Source organism: Pan paniscus, chromosome 1 (genome assembly GCF_029289425.2).
Source record: "Pan paniscus chromosome 1, NHGRI_mPanPan1-v2.0_pri, whole genome shotgun sequence".
Lineage (NCBI taxonomy): Eukaryota > Metazoa > Chordata > Mammalia > Primates > Hominidae > Pan > Pan paniscus.
In genome coordinates, this window is record NC_073249.2 from 82353762 (window position 1) to 82367957 (window position 14196).

General features: G+C 36.6%; 1 protein-coding gene across 3 annotated transcripts in view; it reads right to left on the bottom strand.

Moving 5' to 3' along the window:
* POU2F1 (POU class 2 homeobox 1) overlaps positions 1-14196 on the bottom strand; it is a 208936-nt gene that overhangs the window by 17680 nt on the left and 177060 nt on the right. For all 3 annotated transcript variants that reach the window (XM_003824595.5, XM_003824597.5, XM_003824596.5), the window contains exons 10-13: positions 13188-13329; positions 11481-11620; positions 10248-10427; positions 8077-8182 (exon numbers count right to left, since the gene is read on the bottom strand). In XM_003824595.5, coding sequence (XP_003824643.1) covers positions 8077-8182; positions 10248-10427; positions 11481-11620; positions 13188-13329 — 568 coding nt within the window. The remainder of the gene's footprint in view (positions 1-8076; positions 8183-10247; positions 10428-11480; positions 11621-13187; positions 13330-14196) is intronic.

Sequence of the window (14196 nt, forward strand, 5' to 3'; positions counted from 1 at the left end):
AGGCCAGAAGATGATGACTCCAGAAGCATTCAAAATTGTTCTAGGCGTCTCCAATATAAATGTTACATAAATAAGCATTATGGTATAACAACTTAAAATTATCTTTAAATTAATTATCCCAGTCAGTGAGTCATGTTTTCATCAATACATGTATTTCATGACTGTAAATTCTTGGCAACTTGGCAATTTAATTACTTGGGTAACTTTGACTAGTGAACTTATTGTTGCTGAGCCTCAATGTCCTCAACAGCAAAATAAGATGCCACCAACCACCTCACAGGGGAAGTAGGAAGCTATAGTCAAGGTGTGTATATAGTACCTGGCACTTCCCTGTGCTTCCCACCCTGTCTTGTCTTTTCTCAAACAGCTTTTATTGAGATACAACTTATAAATTGGATATCCATATGCAGAAAGAGGAATTTAGATCTTTACCTTACACTGTGCATAAAAATTAACTAAAACAGATCAAAGGCCTAAATATAAGAGCTGAAACTATAAAGCTTCTAGTAAATAAAGTAGGACAAAATCTTTGTGACCCTGGGTTAAGCAAAGAGTTCACAGACACAGCACCAAGAGAACGATACATAAAAGAAAAAAAAAATCAGTGAATTCAACTTCATCAAAAGTAAAATCTTTTGCGCTTCAAAAGCCACAGACTGAGAGAAAACATTTGCAGATCACATATCCAATAAAGGAACTGGAATTGTGTCAGAATGTATAAACAATTCCTACAACTCAATAGTAAGAATATAAATAACTTAGATTTTTAAATGGACAAATGTTAGTAGACATTTTAACAAGGAAGATATAGAAGTGACTAGTAAGCACATGAAAATTCATCCAGCTTTAAAATTTGATGACTTTTAATCAACTTACAGTTATACAACCATCATCACAATCCAGATTATGACATTTCCACTCCCAAAAAAGACCCCTTGTGCCTGTTTGTAATCATGTCACACTCCTACCTAGTTATCTGCTTTTTGTCTCTAGATTTTTGTGGACATTTCACACAAATGGAATCATACAATATGTAGTCTCTTGCATCTGGCTTCTTTTACTTAGCATTCTGTTTTCAAGGTTCATCCACATTGTAGCACGAATCAACACCTCATTAATTTTTATGGCTGAATAATATTCCACTGTGTAGATATAACACATTTTGTTTATTCATTCACCAGTTGATGAGCACTGGTTTGTTTCCAGTTCTTGGATATTATAAATAAGGCTGCTATATAAACATTCACATTGAAGTTTTTGTGTAGAAATGTCTTCATTTCTCTTGGGGAAATTGCTGGGTAGGACGGTAAATTTATGTTTAAAAGAACTGCCAAGATGTTTTCCGAAGCTGTATCATTCTACATTCCTACAAGCAATGCATGAAAGTTCCAGTTTCTCCACATCCTTCCCAACATTTATCATCTTGGGTCTTTTTGATTATAGCCATTCTAGTGAGTACAAAGTAGGATCTCATTACAGTTTTAATCTGCATTTCCCTAATGAGTAATGCTAATGTCACATATCTCTCCATGTGCTTACTAGTCACTCCTATATCTTCCTTGGTAAAATGTATACTAACATTTGTCCATTTAAAAATCTGAGTTGTTTATATTCTTACTATTGAGTTGTAAGAGTTGTTTATACATTCTAGACACAATTTCTTTATTGGATATGTGATCTGCAAATGTTTTCTCTCAGTCTGTGGCTTTTGAAGCACAAAAGATTTTACTTTTGATGAAGCTGAATTTACTAATTTTTTTTTCTTTTATGGATCGTTCTCTTGGTGCTGTGTATATGAACTCTGTGCTTAACCCAAGATCACAAAGATTTTGTCCTACTTTATTTACTAGAAACTTTATAGTTTCAGCTCTTATATTTAGGCCTTTGATCCATTTCAGTTAATTTTTATGCACGGTGTAAGGTAAGGATCTAAATTCCTCTATTCTTCTTTCTGCATATGGATATCCAGTTGTCCTAGAACCATTTGTTGAAGACTGTCCTTTCCCTATTGAATTGCCTTGGCACCTCTGTCAAAAATCAATAAAGCATAAATTTAAAGTTTTGCTTCTGGACTCTTAATTTTGTTCCATTTAATCTATATATCTATATGTATACCAGTAATACACTGCTTTGATTATTGTTGCTTTACAGTAAACTTTGAAATCAGGACATGAAAATCCTCTGATTTCACTCTTTTTCAAAATTGTTTTGGCTATTCTTGGTCCCTTCCAAGAGTTTATCGATTTCTTTAAAACAAAACGAAGAAAAAACCTGTTGGAATTTTTACTATGATTTTGTTGAATCTATAAATCAAGCTGGAAGACTGAGCATGGTGGCTCATGCCTGTAATCCCAGCACTTTGGGAAGCCAAGGTGGGTGAATTGCTTGAGCCCAGGAGTTCGAGACCAGCCTGGGCAATATGGCAAAACCTCGTCTCTACAAAAAATACAAATATTAGCTGGGCGGGTGGCATGTGGCTATAGTCCCAGCTACCGGGGAGGCTGAAGTGGGAGGATTGCTTGAGCCTGGGAAGTTGAGGCTGCAGTGAAATGTGATTGCGCCACTGTGACAGGGCAATACCCTGTCTCGAAAACAAATAATAATAATACTAATAAAATATATAAAATAAAAAAATATATATTTATGCTATAATGTGGATAAACCTTGAAATCAGAGAGAGAGAGATGCACATATATCTCAAGCTGGAGAAAAACTGTCATCTTAAGAATGCTTAGTCTTCCAAAACATGAACATGGAATATGAAATGTCTCTTTATTTAGACTTCTTTTAACTTCTTTCAGCAAATTGTAGTTTTCATTGTTCAAGTCTTACACTTCTTTTGTTAAGTTTATTCCTAAGTATTTTATTCTTTTGATACTGTTACATACAAGTTATTTCCTAAATTTCATTTTTGAACTGTCCATTGATAGTACATACAAATGTAATTTATTTTTTATATATCAATCTTGTATTCTGCAACAATACTGAATTTATTGATTAGTCCTAGATACCTTTTTTTGGTGAATTCCTTAGTATTTTTATACATATAGAATAATGCAAATACAAGCAGTTTAACTTCTTCCTTTCCAAATTGTCTTCCGTTTTTCTCCCCCTTACTGGAGGCTATAACCTCCAGGACGATGTTAATCAGAAGTCCACAAGAGCAAACAAACACTCTTACCTAATTCTCAATCTTAGTGGGGAAAGTATTCAGTCTTTTGCCATTAAGTATTCTATTTGCTGGAGAGTTTTAGTTAAGTGCTCTTTATCAGGTAAGGCAGTTCCTTTGTATTTCAGCTTTCATCATGAATGGGTTTTGGATTTTTACAAATATCTTTTCTGTATCCACTGAGATGATTATGTGGTTTTTGTCCTTTCTTCTACTATTATAATGTGTTACATTAATTGATGTTCAGTTATTGTACTAACCATACATTCCTGGGAGATAAATCCTCCTTGGCCATGATGTATATAATCGTTCGATTTTTTCAGTATGTTGCTGGATTTGACTTGCTAAGATTCTTTTGAGAGTTTTGGTTTATATTTTCTCGAGGAATATGAGTTTGTAATTTTTTTTCTTGTGCTATTTATCTAAGCTTAGGTATCTGGGTAATACCGGCCTGATAGGAAAATAGAGGAGAAATGTTATTTCTTCTTTGATGCATGTTTTAATTTTCAAATACACGGGGACTTCCCAAATTTCTTTCTGTTGTTAATTTCTAGTTTATCTCAGTTGTCATCAGACAACACACTTTGTATGATTTTAATCCTTTTTAATTTACTGAAACTTGTTTTATGGCTAAAAGTATCCTGGGAGATGGATGTTCCATGTGTACATAAAAAGGATGTGTTTTCTGCTGTTGCTGGACCAAGTGTTCTGCAGATGGCAGTTAGAACAAGTTGGTTGATAGTGCTCAAATGTTGTATATCCTTCACGGCTTTTTTTTTTTTTTTTTTCCCCAAACAGGGTCTCGCTCTGTTCTCAGGCTGGAGTTCAGTGGTACAATCTCAGCTTATTGCAGCCTCAACTTTCCAGGCTCAAGTGACCCTCCCACCTCAGCCTCCCGAGCAGCTAGGACTATAGGCACGTGCCACCACGCCTGGCTAATTTTGCTCATTTTTTTTTTTTTTTTGTAGAGACAAGGTCTTACTATGTTGCCCAGGCAGGTTTTGAACTCCTGGACCCAAGCGATCCTTCCACCTTGGCCTACCAAAGTGCTGGGATTATAGGCATAAGCCACTGCACATGGCCTGAATTTTTTTTTTTTTCAACGTGGCTCAAATAAATACTATGTCTGCAACTGTTATTGTTGAATTGTCTATTTCTTCTTTGAATTTTATTCCTTTTTGTTTCCTGTATCTTGGGCCTTTGTTGTTAGGTGGCTATATAATTATAGTTGCTATATCTTCCTGAGGAATCAACAATTTTGTCACTATGAAAAATATTTTGGAAAATGAATTGGGGGCGGGGCATGTTTGGTTGAGATTATTAAGGGCTGTGGAATTTTTACAAGTTTTTGAGACACAATGGAACACTCGTCTTTCTGGAGGAGTATGGCAATGCTCACTTGCATCTATTTTAGAATGTTTACCAAGGACCTATTATGTGTCAAACGTACCTATGGGAAAATAAGATGACCACATCAATCAAACATGATTTTTCTTAGAAGATAGTACTAAGGATATGGTTTTTCCCTTCATTTCTAAAATCCTATTCCCAATAATAGTAAAGAGATACAAAAGGGAAAAAGAGCTCTGGTGACAGGTATCAGAGGTTTTGAGATTTAGACAGATTTGCAGAAATGAGAAAAAGGATAAAACTGGATGGTGGAGAAATCAACCATAATCCAGAAGGCCACAGGAGAAGACTATGATAGAGGAGGAAATTATTCACTGTGATGGAGCCTCACAGAGAGTCCCAGCTCAGAGTTATTTGTCAGATACTGAGGTAGATGGAAATAGGGTCAGAGAACAGGGTGATTCAAGGGCTATTCACATAATAGCTCTCACAGTGGGCCTTTCCCTCCTTCTACCAGACCTCTCAAATGAACAGAACCAAAGTCACCTACTCTTGAAAGAAAATAAAATCTGACCATGGAACGCTAAGGATTCTAGTGTAGGTACTTGCATGCATGAGGAAAGATACCCCTCATTTTGGAAAAGTATGACAGAAAGCCTCGCTTGCCTGCCTGCTTCCTGTTCATAGGCTGAAATAAAGTTTGGCAGTTCTTTATTCACATTCACAGCTCACCGCGAGCCCTTCCATTCTGTTACTCTTGAGTAACAGAAGCTACACAATGTCAGGAAAAACCCTTACAGGCTACTGATAATAAGTAATGTAATCTTGCATTCATCACTACAAAAATCACCAGACAATGAAAAAAGCCAACAGCACATTACAAATGACACAAAATGAATAAACAGAGTGAATGCCAAAAAATTCTAACTTAAAAAAAAAAAAGATAAATTACCAGAGTGCAAGAAATACATTAATTCACATTGAAAATGCTTGCTGAAGGCCAATGAGGGCAAGTTTTAAAAGGCCCCTTCTTTGAAACCCTGTAGTGAAATTTTAGAACAGTATAAGATTTTAAAAAACCCTTAAGGTTTACAGAGAGAAAAAAACAAGGAAAAAGAGATTGAAATCAGACTTTTCACTAGCAACACTAGATGCTAAAACACAACAGAATTCAAAGGAAAAATACTTTTGTAACTGGACAAACTCCAAAAAAAACTGTGAAGGCAAAATAAATACTTCTCAGTTATACATGTATTTAGAAGTTTTACCTCCCATGTAACCTTTCTAAATAAAATTACTTGAGAACGTGCTCCAGACAAAAAGGAATCAAAGAGGATGACAGGGCATCTGAGAAACATTGGATCTAACTCAGGAAAACAAGGAAAACAATTTAAAATAAGCAATCATAGAAATCCCAAGAAGAAAGTCTTCAGGAAGAAAGCAGATTGCATTAGATAAGTTGTATGATTAAGACATTGGCCGTCTTTAATAAATAACATGATAAAGAAACATGCTACTTTTCTCAACAGAGAAAAAAAGAAGGCAGTATAAAAATATCAGAGGAAAAGAGGCTGTACAAGAAAGTTACAGTCCAAAGAGGAAAAACAAATTAAAAAGGGGCATGGTTTTGAGCAACGGCTGATAAAAGAGTAAGAAAAGAAAACCCACTTGACACTGACTCTTCTTCTCTTTCAAGGAGCAATGACACAAATTCAGCAGCTTAAATCATCACAATTTATTATCTCATAGTTTTTGTGGGTCAGGTGTCCAGGCAGAGCCTGAGTCCTCTGCTTAGAGTATCACAAGGCTGCAATCAAATACTGTACTGCACAAATACTACTGAAACTGTACATACATGTACATATAAAAAGGATTTAAAGAGAAAATAAAAATGGTACTTGTGATTGTTTTTCCTGTTTGAATTTCCTAATAATGTTTTTAATAATTAAAAAAAATTCACTCCAGGAAAAATTATCAACGTGTCAGAAAAAAATCACAAATAGATCCACATAAATAGGCTGAGTAAGAGTTCAAGAAAATGTGAGTGGTAAGAAGTATCAAAAACTGATGCAAATTTTTAGCTAGTTTTGAGTATTAAAATCTCTCTAAAATTACTTTGATTTTCCCCATATTTTAAGAAAACTGCAAAGCTATTTGTTCTTAATGTGTAAACTATTTAAAAAATTTCTGTAAGAGACAGGTATTTTTAGACCTAAAGCAATATAATTTGTTGGGAAGGTAAGATTCAGTTCATAATTTACCAGGTGACTGGCAGTCAATTTGGACAACAAGGTCCTCAGAGATGGTTCTTCACGTTCTTGGTGCCAATCAATCACTAACAGTTTGCTTATTAAGTGGAAGTGCTCAATATTATATATATTCTTAACCAAGGTTCTTAAATATATTCTTGAACCAAGGTTATTAAAACTGGAACCTGTAGGTATCCACAAATAGCCTTGGAGTGGGAGGTTGATGGGAGTTGTCATTTATAAATCTCCTTAAATTTTACTAAAAATTGTGTATATGTCTATTTTGTGTGAGGAAAAGTCTGTAGCTTTCAAATTCTTAAAAAGGTCCAACATCCAGAAGAGGTCAAGAAGTACTGTTTAACATAAGCAAAAATTAATGGATGATTGGATGCAGAAAACAATAAACAAAAATGTTCTAATAATGTAGAAATTTAATATAATATAAAGCCATTTATTCAATTTTTACATCATGGATAGGTCATAGAGCCAAGGAGGCATTGTAAACTTAAAACATGAGTGAGAAAAATAAAAGTCCCTACCTCTAGGTTAAATCAAGCTTCATTATGAAATATCATTAATCTACCCAATGATGTACTAGCAAATAACCAACCTGGTGAATAATTACAGCATGTCTTATGCACTATGTATCACTAAAAAACATCTGATGACAATGCTAAGTGATTTTAAATTTATCTGGAAAATTTGCTATTTAAAAGAGGCCAAAGGAAAAAAAAAAACATTCATTTTATAGTGAGTATGTCATGCACTGAGCTAGGCATCAAGAGTTCAAAAAGAATAATCAAATCTTTTGAGAAGTGCAGTGTATTGGGAAAGACAGGTGTGTAAAAATAAAATCATTTATAATACAGGTACACGGAAATGAATAGTTTCCTGGGAAAGCTAAAGAATATTTCCAAGAAAATTGACATACAAGCTGGTATAGTTTTATCAGTAACAGATCAAGAACTGCAGGCTAAGATGGACATTTCCATTGTAGGGATGTTTACAAAGGTATGGATGGAGGTCTCCTGTGTGTTAAGGGTGGGTAGGCAAAAGACTAGTGGGAGATCAGGTTCAGACCGGAAATAACCTTCACGAATTGACAAACTTGGATGTTTTTCTGAATGCAAAAAGCCACAGCTATTGAAGGCTTTTAAGGAAAGGAGTTACTTTAAAGAAAATTGATATTTATGAGCAACACATATCTTTAGTTAGGGCCTTAATTCACAATTTAATGGTAGACTCTTATAATAACCCAAAACGGGCCTCCCATGTGCTCAGCAGGTGCATGGCCTGGCAGCTGCTTACCTGTAACTGAAAGATTCGTCACAGCAGCACTGGTCAGAGGGAGGACAGGGCTGACTGTGAGGGTAGTTGCTGCACTGCTAGTCACAAGGCTTGGTGTGGTCGCCACCTTGAGGTCAGAAATGAAAACATGGACAAAGCACTTAAAATCAAAACTTAAAGAGGAAATGATTTTACAGTCTTTCTTTGATCTTGGAATTGAGACACCTGACATCCTATGTTGGGAAGCTGCTATTGGAAGATGGTTGTTCACTGATATCACAGATAGCTTTGCCTGGGTTTTAAAAATAAATAATAAAAAGTTCGTAAATTTCAATAGCGTTGAGACAGATACACTCTAATTCGGTAAGAAACATTATACTAATTATCAACTTTACCTAAATAAGAAAACTATTTGACAGGATCAGGGAATCTGGGGTACATGTATTACTTTTACTTTTGACTCTGTAGGGGGGCAGTATTGCCTTAGGTTTGGTTTTAATAAAATAAAATTATGAAAATAATGTGAAGCAAACTTTTAAAAAAAAACGGATTAGTTTTGAAATAACAAAAAATTCTAGTTTTGCAAGAAATACTGTCTTTCTTTTAGTACAAATCTAAAACACAAACATCACCTTTACAAAACAAAATTGTTGATTAATAATTATCTTTTTCATAACTATCTCATAACTTTGTGACTACAGGCCCACCATTTAACAACTACAACCTTCACATAAACTAACATGTGCTTTTAATGCTGACCTTAGTTTAAAAAGCCTGCCAGTATGGAATGACATTCAAATAAAATAAAACCAAATTTAAAAAGAACAGAAATGCAAACTCAACAATATTCCCATCTTTTGAATCCTGACAATGTAGAAGTCAAATTCATAATCATCCTAAAAACCAAGGGAGTCATACGACCACTGTATGTCTCTTCAGTCTAGGAATAATGCAAACAGGAGAAGTTACTCAATGAGGCTTCACAGGAAAGGATCATATGTTGTTTCAAAGTAAAAGACCTGAGATGATTGTTTTAATACAAGTTCAGAACTGAAGGTTATCTGGTAACTTGTTGTCACTTAATCACGAGAGTGTAAGTTTAATAAACTGGGCTTTAGGACTCAACATGAATAAAAAGTAACAAGATTTTCTGAGATAACTGGGATCAGCAGCAAATTTACTCCCATGGTTACAGAGTAATCTAATGAACTATACCAGAGAAGAGTATGATGGAAATGCGATGAAAGAATTAAAATTGTTCACTTTAAAAAATAAGATAGGTGGGCTGGGTGCGGTGGCTCACACCTGTAATCCCAGCACTTTGGGAGGCTGAGGCAGGTGGATCACCTGAGGTCAGGAGTTCAAGACCAGCCTGGAGAACATGATGAAACCCTGGTATCAACTAAAAATACAAAAAAATTAGCTGGGTCTGGTGGTGGGCGCCTGTAATCCCAGCTACTTCGGGAGGCTGAGGCAGGAGAATTGCTTGAACCCAGGAGGTGGAGGTTGCAGTGAGCTGAAATCGTATCATTGCACTCCAGCCTGGGCAACAAGAGTGAAACTCTGTCTCAAAAAAAAAAAAAAAAAAAGACTGGGAATGGTGGCTCACACCTGTAATCCCAGCACTTTGGGAGGCCAAGGGATCACTTGAGGTCAGGAGTTCAAGACCAGCCTGGCCAACATGGTGAAACCCTGCTTCTGCTAAGAGTACAAAAAATTAGCCGGGAATGGTGGTACACGTCTGTAATCCCAGCTACTCGGGAGGCCAAGGCACAAGAATCGCTTGAACCCAGGAGGCGGAGGTTGCAGTGAGCCAAGATCGCACCAATGCACTCCAGCCTGGGTGATGGAATGAGACTCTGTCTCAAAAAAATAAAATAAATAGAAAAATAAATAAAAAATAAGCAAGACCAGTAAGTTCTTGGGTTAATAACAACACGAGATTTCACCCTCCATGCAGGGGCACCTCAAGACCAGTGACCTCAGCAGAGACAGAGAGAGAGCGCGAGAGACAAGGAAAGAGAGAATGAGAATTTCATTACCTTGATAATGTCTAAAGTACAAATTTACATGCATTTATTTGATGTATTTATTCATTAAATTACTATTACGAAATAAACTGATTTAACAGGTCATTTGTAAAATTGCAAAAATTAGCCCTTGAGCTTGCACTCCCTATTTTTTATTCTTACCAGTGAAGTTGGGCTGGGGAAAATTGCTTTAATAGGTGAGCTGCTGGTCCCACCACTGCTTGGTGGGTTGATTCTTTTTTCTTTCTGGCGGCGGTTACAGAACCAAACACGAATCACCTCTTTTTCCATATTGAGCTGATCAGCAATCATAGTGATCTCTTCCGAGGTAGGCTTTTGATTCTGCAGGGTGAAAAGATGTAATTCCAAAAGCTATCCTTTGCAATAACTTTTTGAACTACTGGCATAATCACGTCAGGTTAGAAAATGAAGCTGGGATGCATATGACCATCCACATTAGGCCACTTTCAACAAAGAGATTGTGTAGACAGAAGTTCTAATGAACATACACCTATTAAACTTATTCATATTAACTTAGAATAAGTTATCCTTGAATATCTATAGTTTTTCATTTTTAAGATCTATTAATTGTGAATGAAATTAACAAAATACCAGTACAACCACATGTATTAGTAGGAATTTAACCTTTCTCCATGCTTCATGCTATCTAATTTGGACCTCACAGTAAGAAAGGCAGGTATTTCACAGATGAAGGACCTTTAGCTTAAAGAAATCACATGATTTGCCCAATCACACAGTTTAAGTGGCAGAGCTGACAAAAACTCCTAATTCAGAGTCCTCCCAATGTGCTCAAGTCTTTTCTGAATTAGAGAAGTCAAAATTTTCTTAAAAGCTTTGTTATGATATTACCTGGTACAAAAAAATAATTGCCAAATATCTCTTGCATTAACTTAAGCTCCATAGCCTAACACTCAAGGTCTCTAGTGTTCCAGTCCCAAACTACTATTCCAGGCATACAGACACTACAATTTAACCAGCCAATCTACTAGAGTGTCTCCTCATACACCCTATGGTTTCCCTCACTCCAGTGTTTCTCCCCCACTCTGAGGGGGAAATGCTCATGCATTTCCTCTGCTTAAAGTACTTTTCCCCCACCTTTTCCAGTCTGTGGAATTAATTCCTATGTATCCTATGGTAAGCTGCCACCTCTCTCATACTGAGTGCTTGCATGGATGTGATTCTAGTCTCTCCTGAACCCTGCAGAACTCTGGTTCTGTCTCCTTTGTTAGTAACTTACTTACTTCACCTATTTATAATCATCCATAAGAGCAGAGGCTGACATGTCATCTTTTACCACCTACAGTTTCTACTAAGTACTAATGTTAAGTACTACACAGACAATCCCATGTACAGAAAAGTAAAATCCTCACTGACCTCCAAGAAACTCTTCTCTAAGGCCACACGGATGTTGGTCTCTATGCTGGTGCGTTTCTTCCTCCTACGGCTCAAGCCCTCAATTCCTGGAGAATTCAGGGCACTTGGGCTGGAGAGGGACGAATCAGATGAGAGGTTCTCTGTAAGAATGAAGAAAATACGGAAATAAAATTAGCTGAGCACAGTGATTCATGTGCATAATATGCATATTAACAACAAAACTGACAAAATAAGCTACATCCAAGTATGAAAAGGTTTTCACATAACCTACATTACAATATTGCTTATTGGCCGGGCATGGTGGTTCACACCTGTAATCCCAGCACTTTGGGAGGCTGAGGCGGGAGGATCACTTGAGGTCAGGAGTTCAAGACCAGCCTGGCTAAATGGTGAAACCCCATCTCTACCAAAAATACAAAAATGAGCTGGGCACAGTGGCGTGCACCTGTGGTCCCAGTTACTTGGGAGGCTGAGGCAGGAGAATCACTTGAACCTGGGAGGTGGAGGTTGCAGTGACCTGAGATGGTGCCACTGCACTCCAGCCTGGACAACAGAGTGAGACCATGTCTCCCCCTACCCACCACCCATCCCCCCAATATATATATATATATTTACTACCATGGATATTTCTGCTGCCCTTATTGGCATTCTTTCTGCTAGGATGGTTGACAATATTACCACTATGTTTGGATTTCTGTTTCTGAGACAGAAGAGGTTTACTATTCCTATCCTTAAACTCAGCTCTATGTCTCCAGTTCTGTTTGTTTATAAGTTCTGGGGATAAAAGGAAGAAAGTTTCTTAGAAATTACTGAACGTTTAATATTTATCTTGTAAATGGCCTCTCATTTTATTGGTATAATCTAGGGTAAAAAGAAAAGAAACAAATGAAATATTTATAAATTCTCTGAAGTTAAATCACAGGGTTCTATAATTTCACAGTTTAATAACCTTGGGCATGTCATACACATCTGAGTTTGTTTCTGCTACACGTAAAATAAGATGGAAACAGTAAACCAGTGGTTCTTATCTGTGGACTTGGGAAACAGATGCCTAGGCCTCACCCATAGCTACTGAATAAAACTGTCCAAGGATGCGTGTTTCAGATTTGTCTTTTCCAAAGGCCTAATTTTTGTTCATATCTACAATAAGAACCATAGTTTAAGGGATCTACATGACTCCTACAGCTTTCATAGTCTATGATCCTGTGACTCAAAATTCCAATCTTCCAAAAGGAACTCTCAGCACAAAAAAACGTTAAGACAAAGCTAGTAGTCCAACTTTTCTGAATGAAATGTGTGGTCATTTGAAATAACAAAAGCAGAACTATTGCAAGAACAAGTTCTATGATAATTCATCAAGGAAGAAACAATAAGCTTCTACTTCAAGCTTATCTAAATACAAAAGCCTTACTTATCCTATTCCTTCAACTGTGTGTGTGTGTGTGTGTTCCTAACCCTGGCTCAAATACAAGAGTATTTCAGGCTAAAAATTACGGCTAATTATTTATACTGTAATTACTAGAATATTTAAATGAATCAGCTTTCTGATTTATATCACCATAATTTATAATGATCCTCCCAGGATTAGTAAGCTTCAAGGTTCTGTAACAACAAAAATAGAGTAAGAAATATAAACCCCAATTTATATAACAATCCCCCTGTAAAATTCCAATGAATGACAAAGAAATGTCTTATACAGTCACTTACCTGCATCATTTAGCCACTTCTCTAAAAGTGGCTTCAACTTGCACATGTTCTTAAAGCTGAGGTTCAAGGCTTCAAAGCGAGAGATGGTAGTTTGGCTGAAGTCATTTCCATATAGTTTCCCCATAGCGAGCCCAACATCACCCTACACACAATACAGACCAGGAGAAGAGGAGAGGAAAGACAGAGTCATCTCACCAGTGCTTAAAGCCTTCACTCTGGGGTGTTGCTCCAATAACTGCTTTAGACAAGGAGTCAATAATTATTCCACTTACGGGGTCCCACATAAACTCCATCCCTAAGCCAGTCACAGTGTTACTGTGAGGACTCTTTTAGGCCTGATCGTTACAATGTTCAATACTGTCCCACATACTTTCCCATTTTGAATCTCTTCTTGCCACCTTATGTAATCATGGAGATACCAAAATTTCAACTAGGTATCAAAAATAGTGCTAATATTCTAACAAGCCCCTTAATTGATACAACCAAAGTGATTTAAGTAATCTTAAAAAATGTATTTATCTGGTCTGGGCACAGTGGCTCACACCTTTAATCCCAGCATTTTGGGAGGCCTAGGCCTACATGGGTGGAATGCTTGAGCCCAGGATTTCCAGACCAGCCTGGAGAACATGGCAAAACATCTACAAAAAATACAAATATTAGGCAGGTATGGTGGCGTGTGCCTGTAGTCCTAGCCATTTGGGAGGCTGAGGTGGAAGGATCGCTTGAGCCCAGGAGGTCAAGGCGGTAGCAAGCCGTGATCATGGCACCGCACTCCAGTCTGGGTGACAGAGCGAGATCCTGTCTCAAAAAAAGAAAAAAATTTAAAAAAGAAAAAGAAAAAGAAATTTATCTGTATCACCTACAGATATTATGTATAACTCTCTAGATAACCCAAGATATTTATGAACTAATCAAACTTCCCAAAAATCACTTTAAAAATTAGAAATCATCTCTTTCTTCTTTTCCCTATCAAGTATTTCTGGACGCAGTGAAAAAAAAAATCTATTTT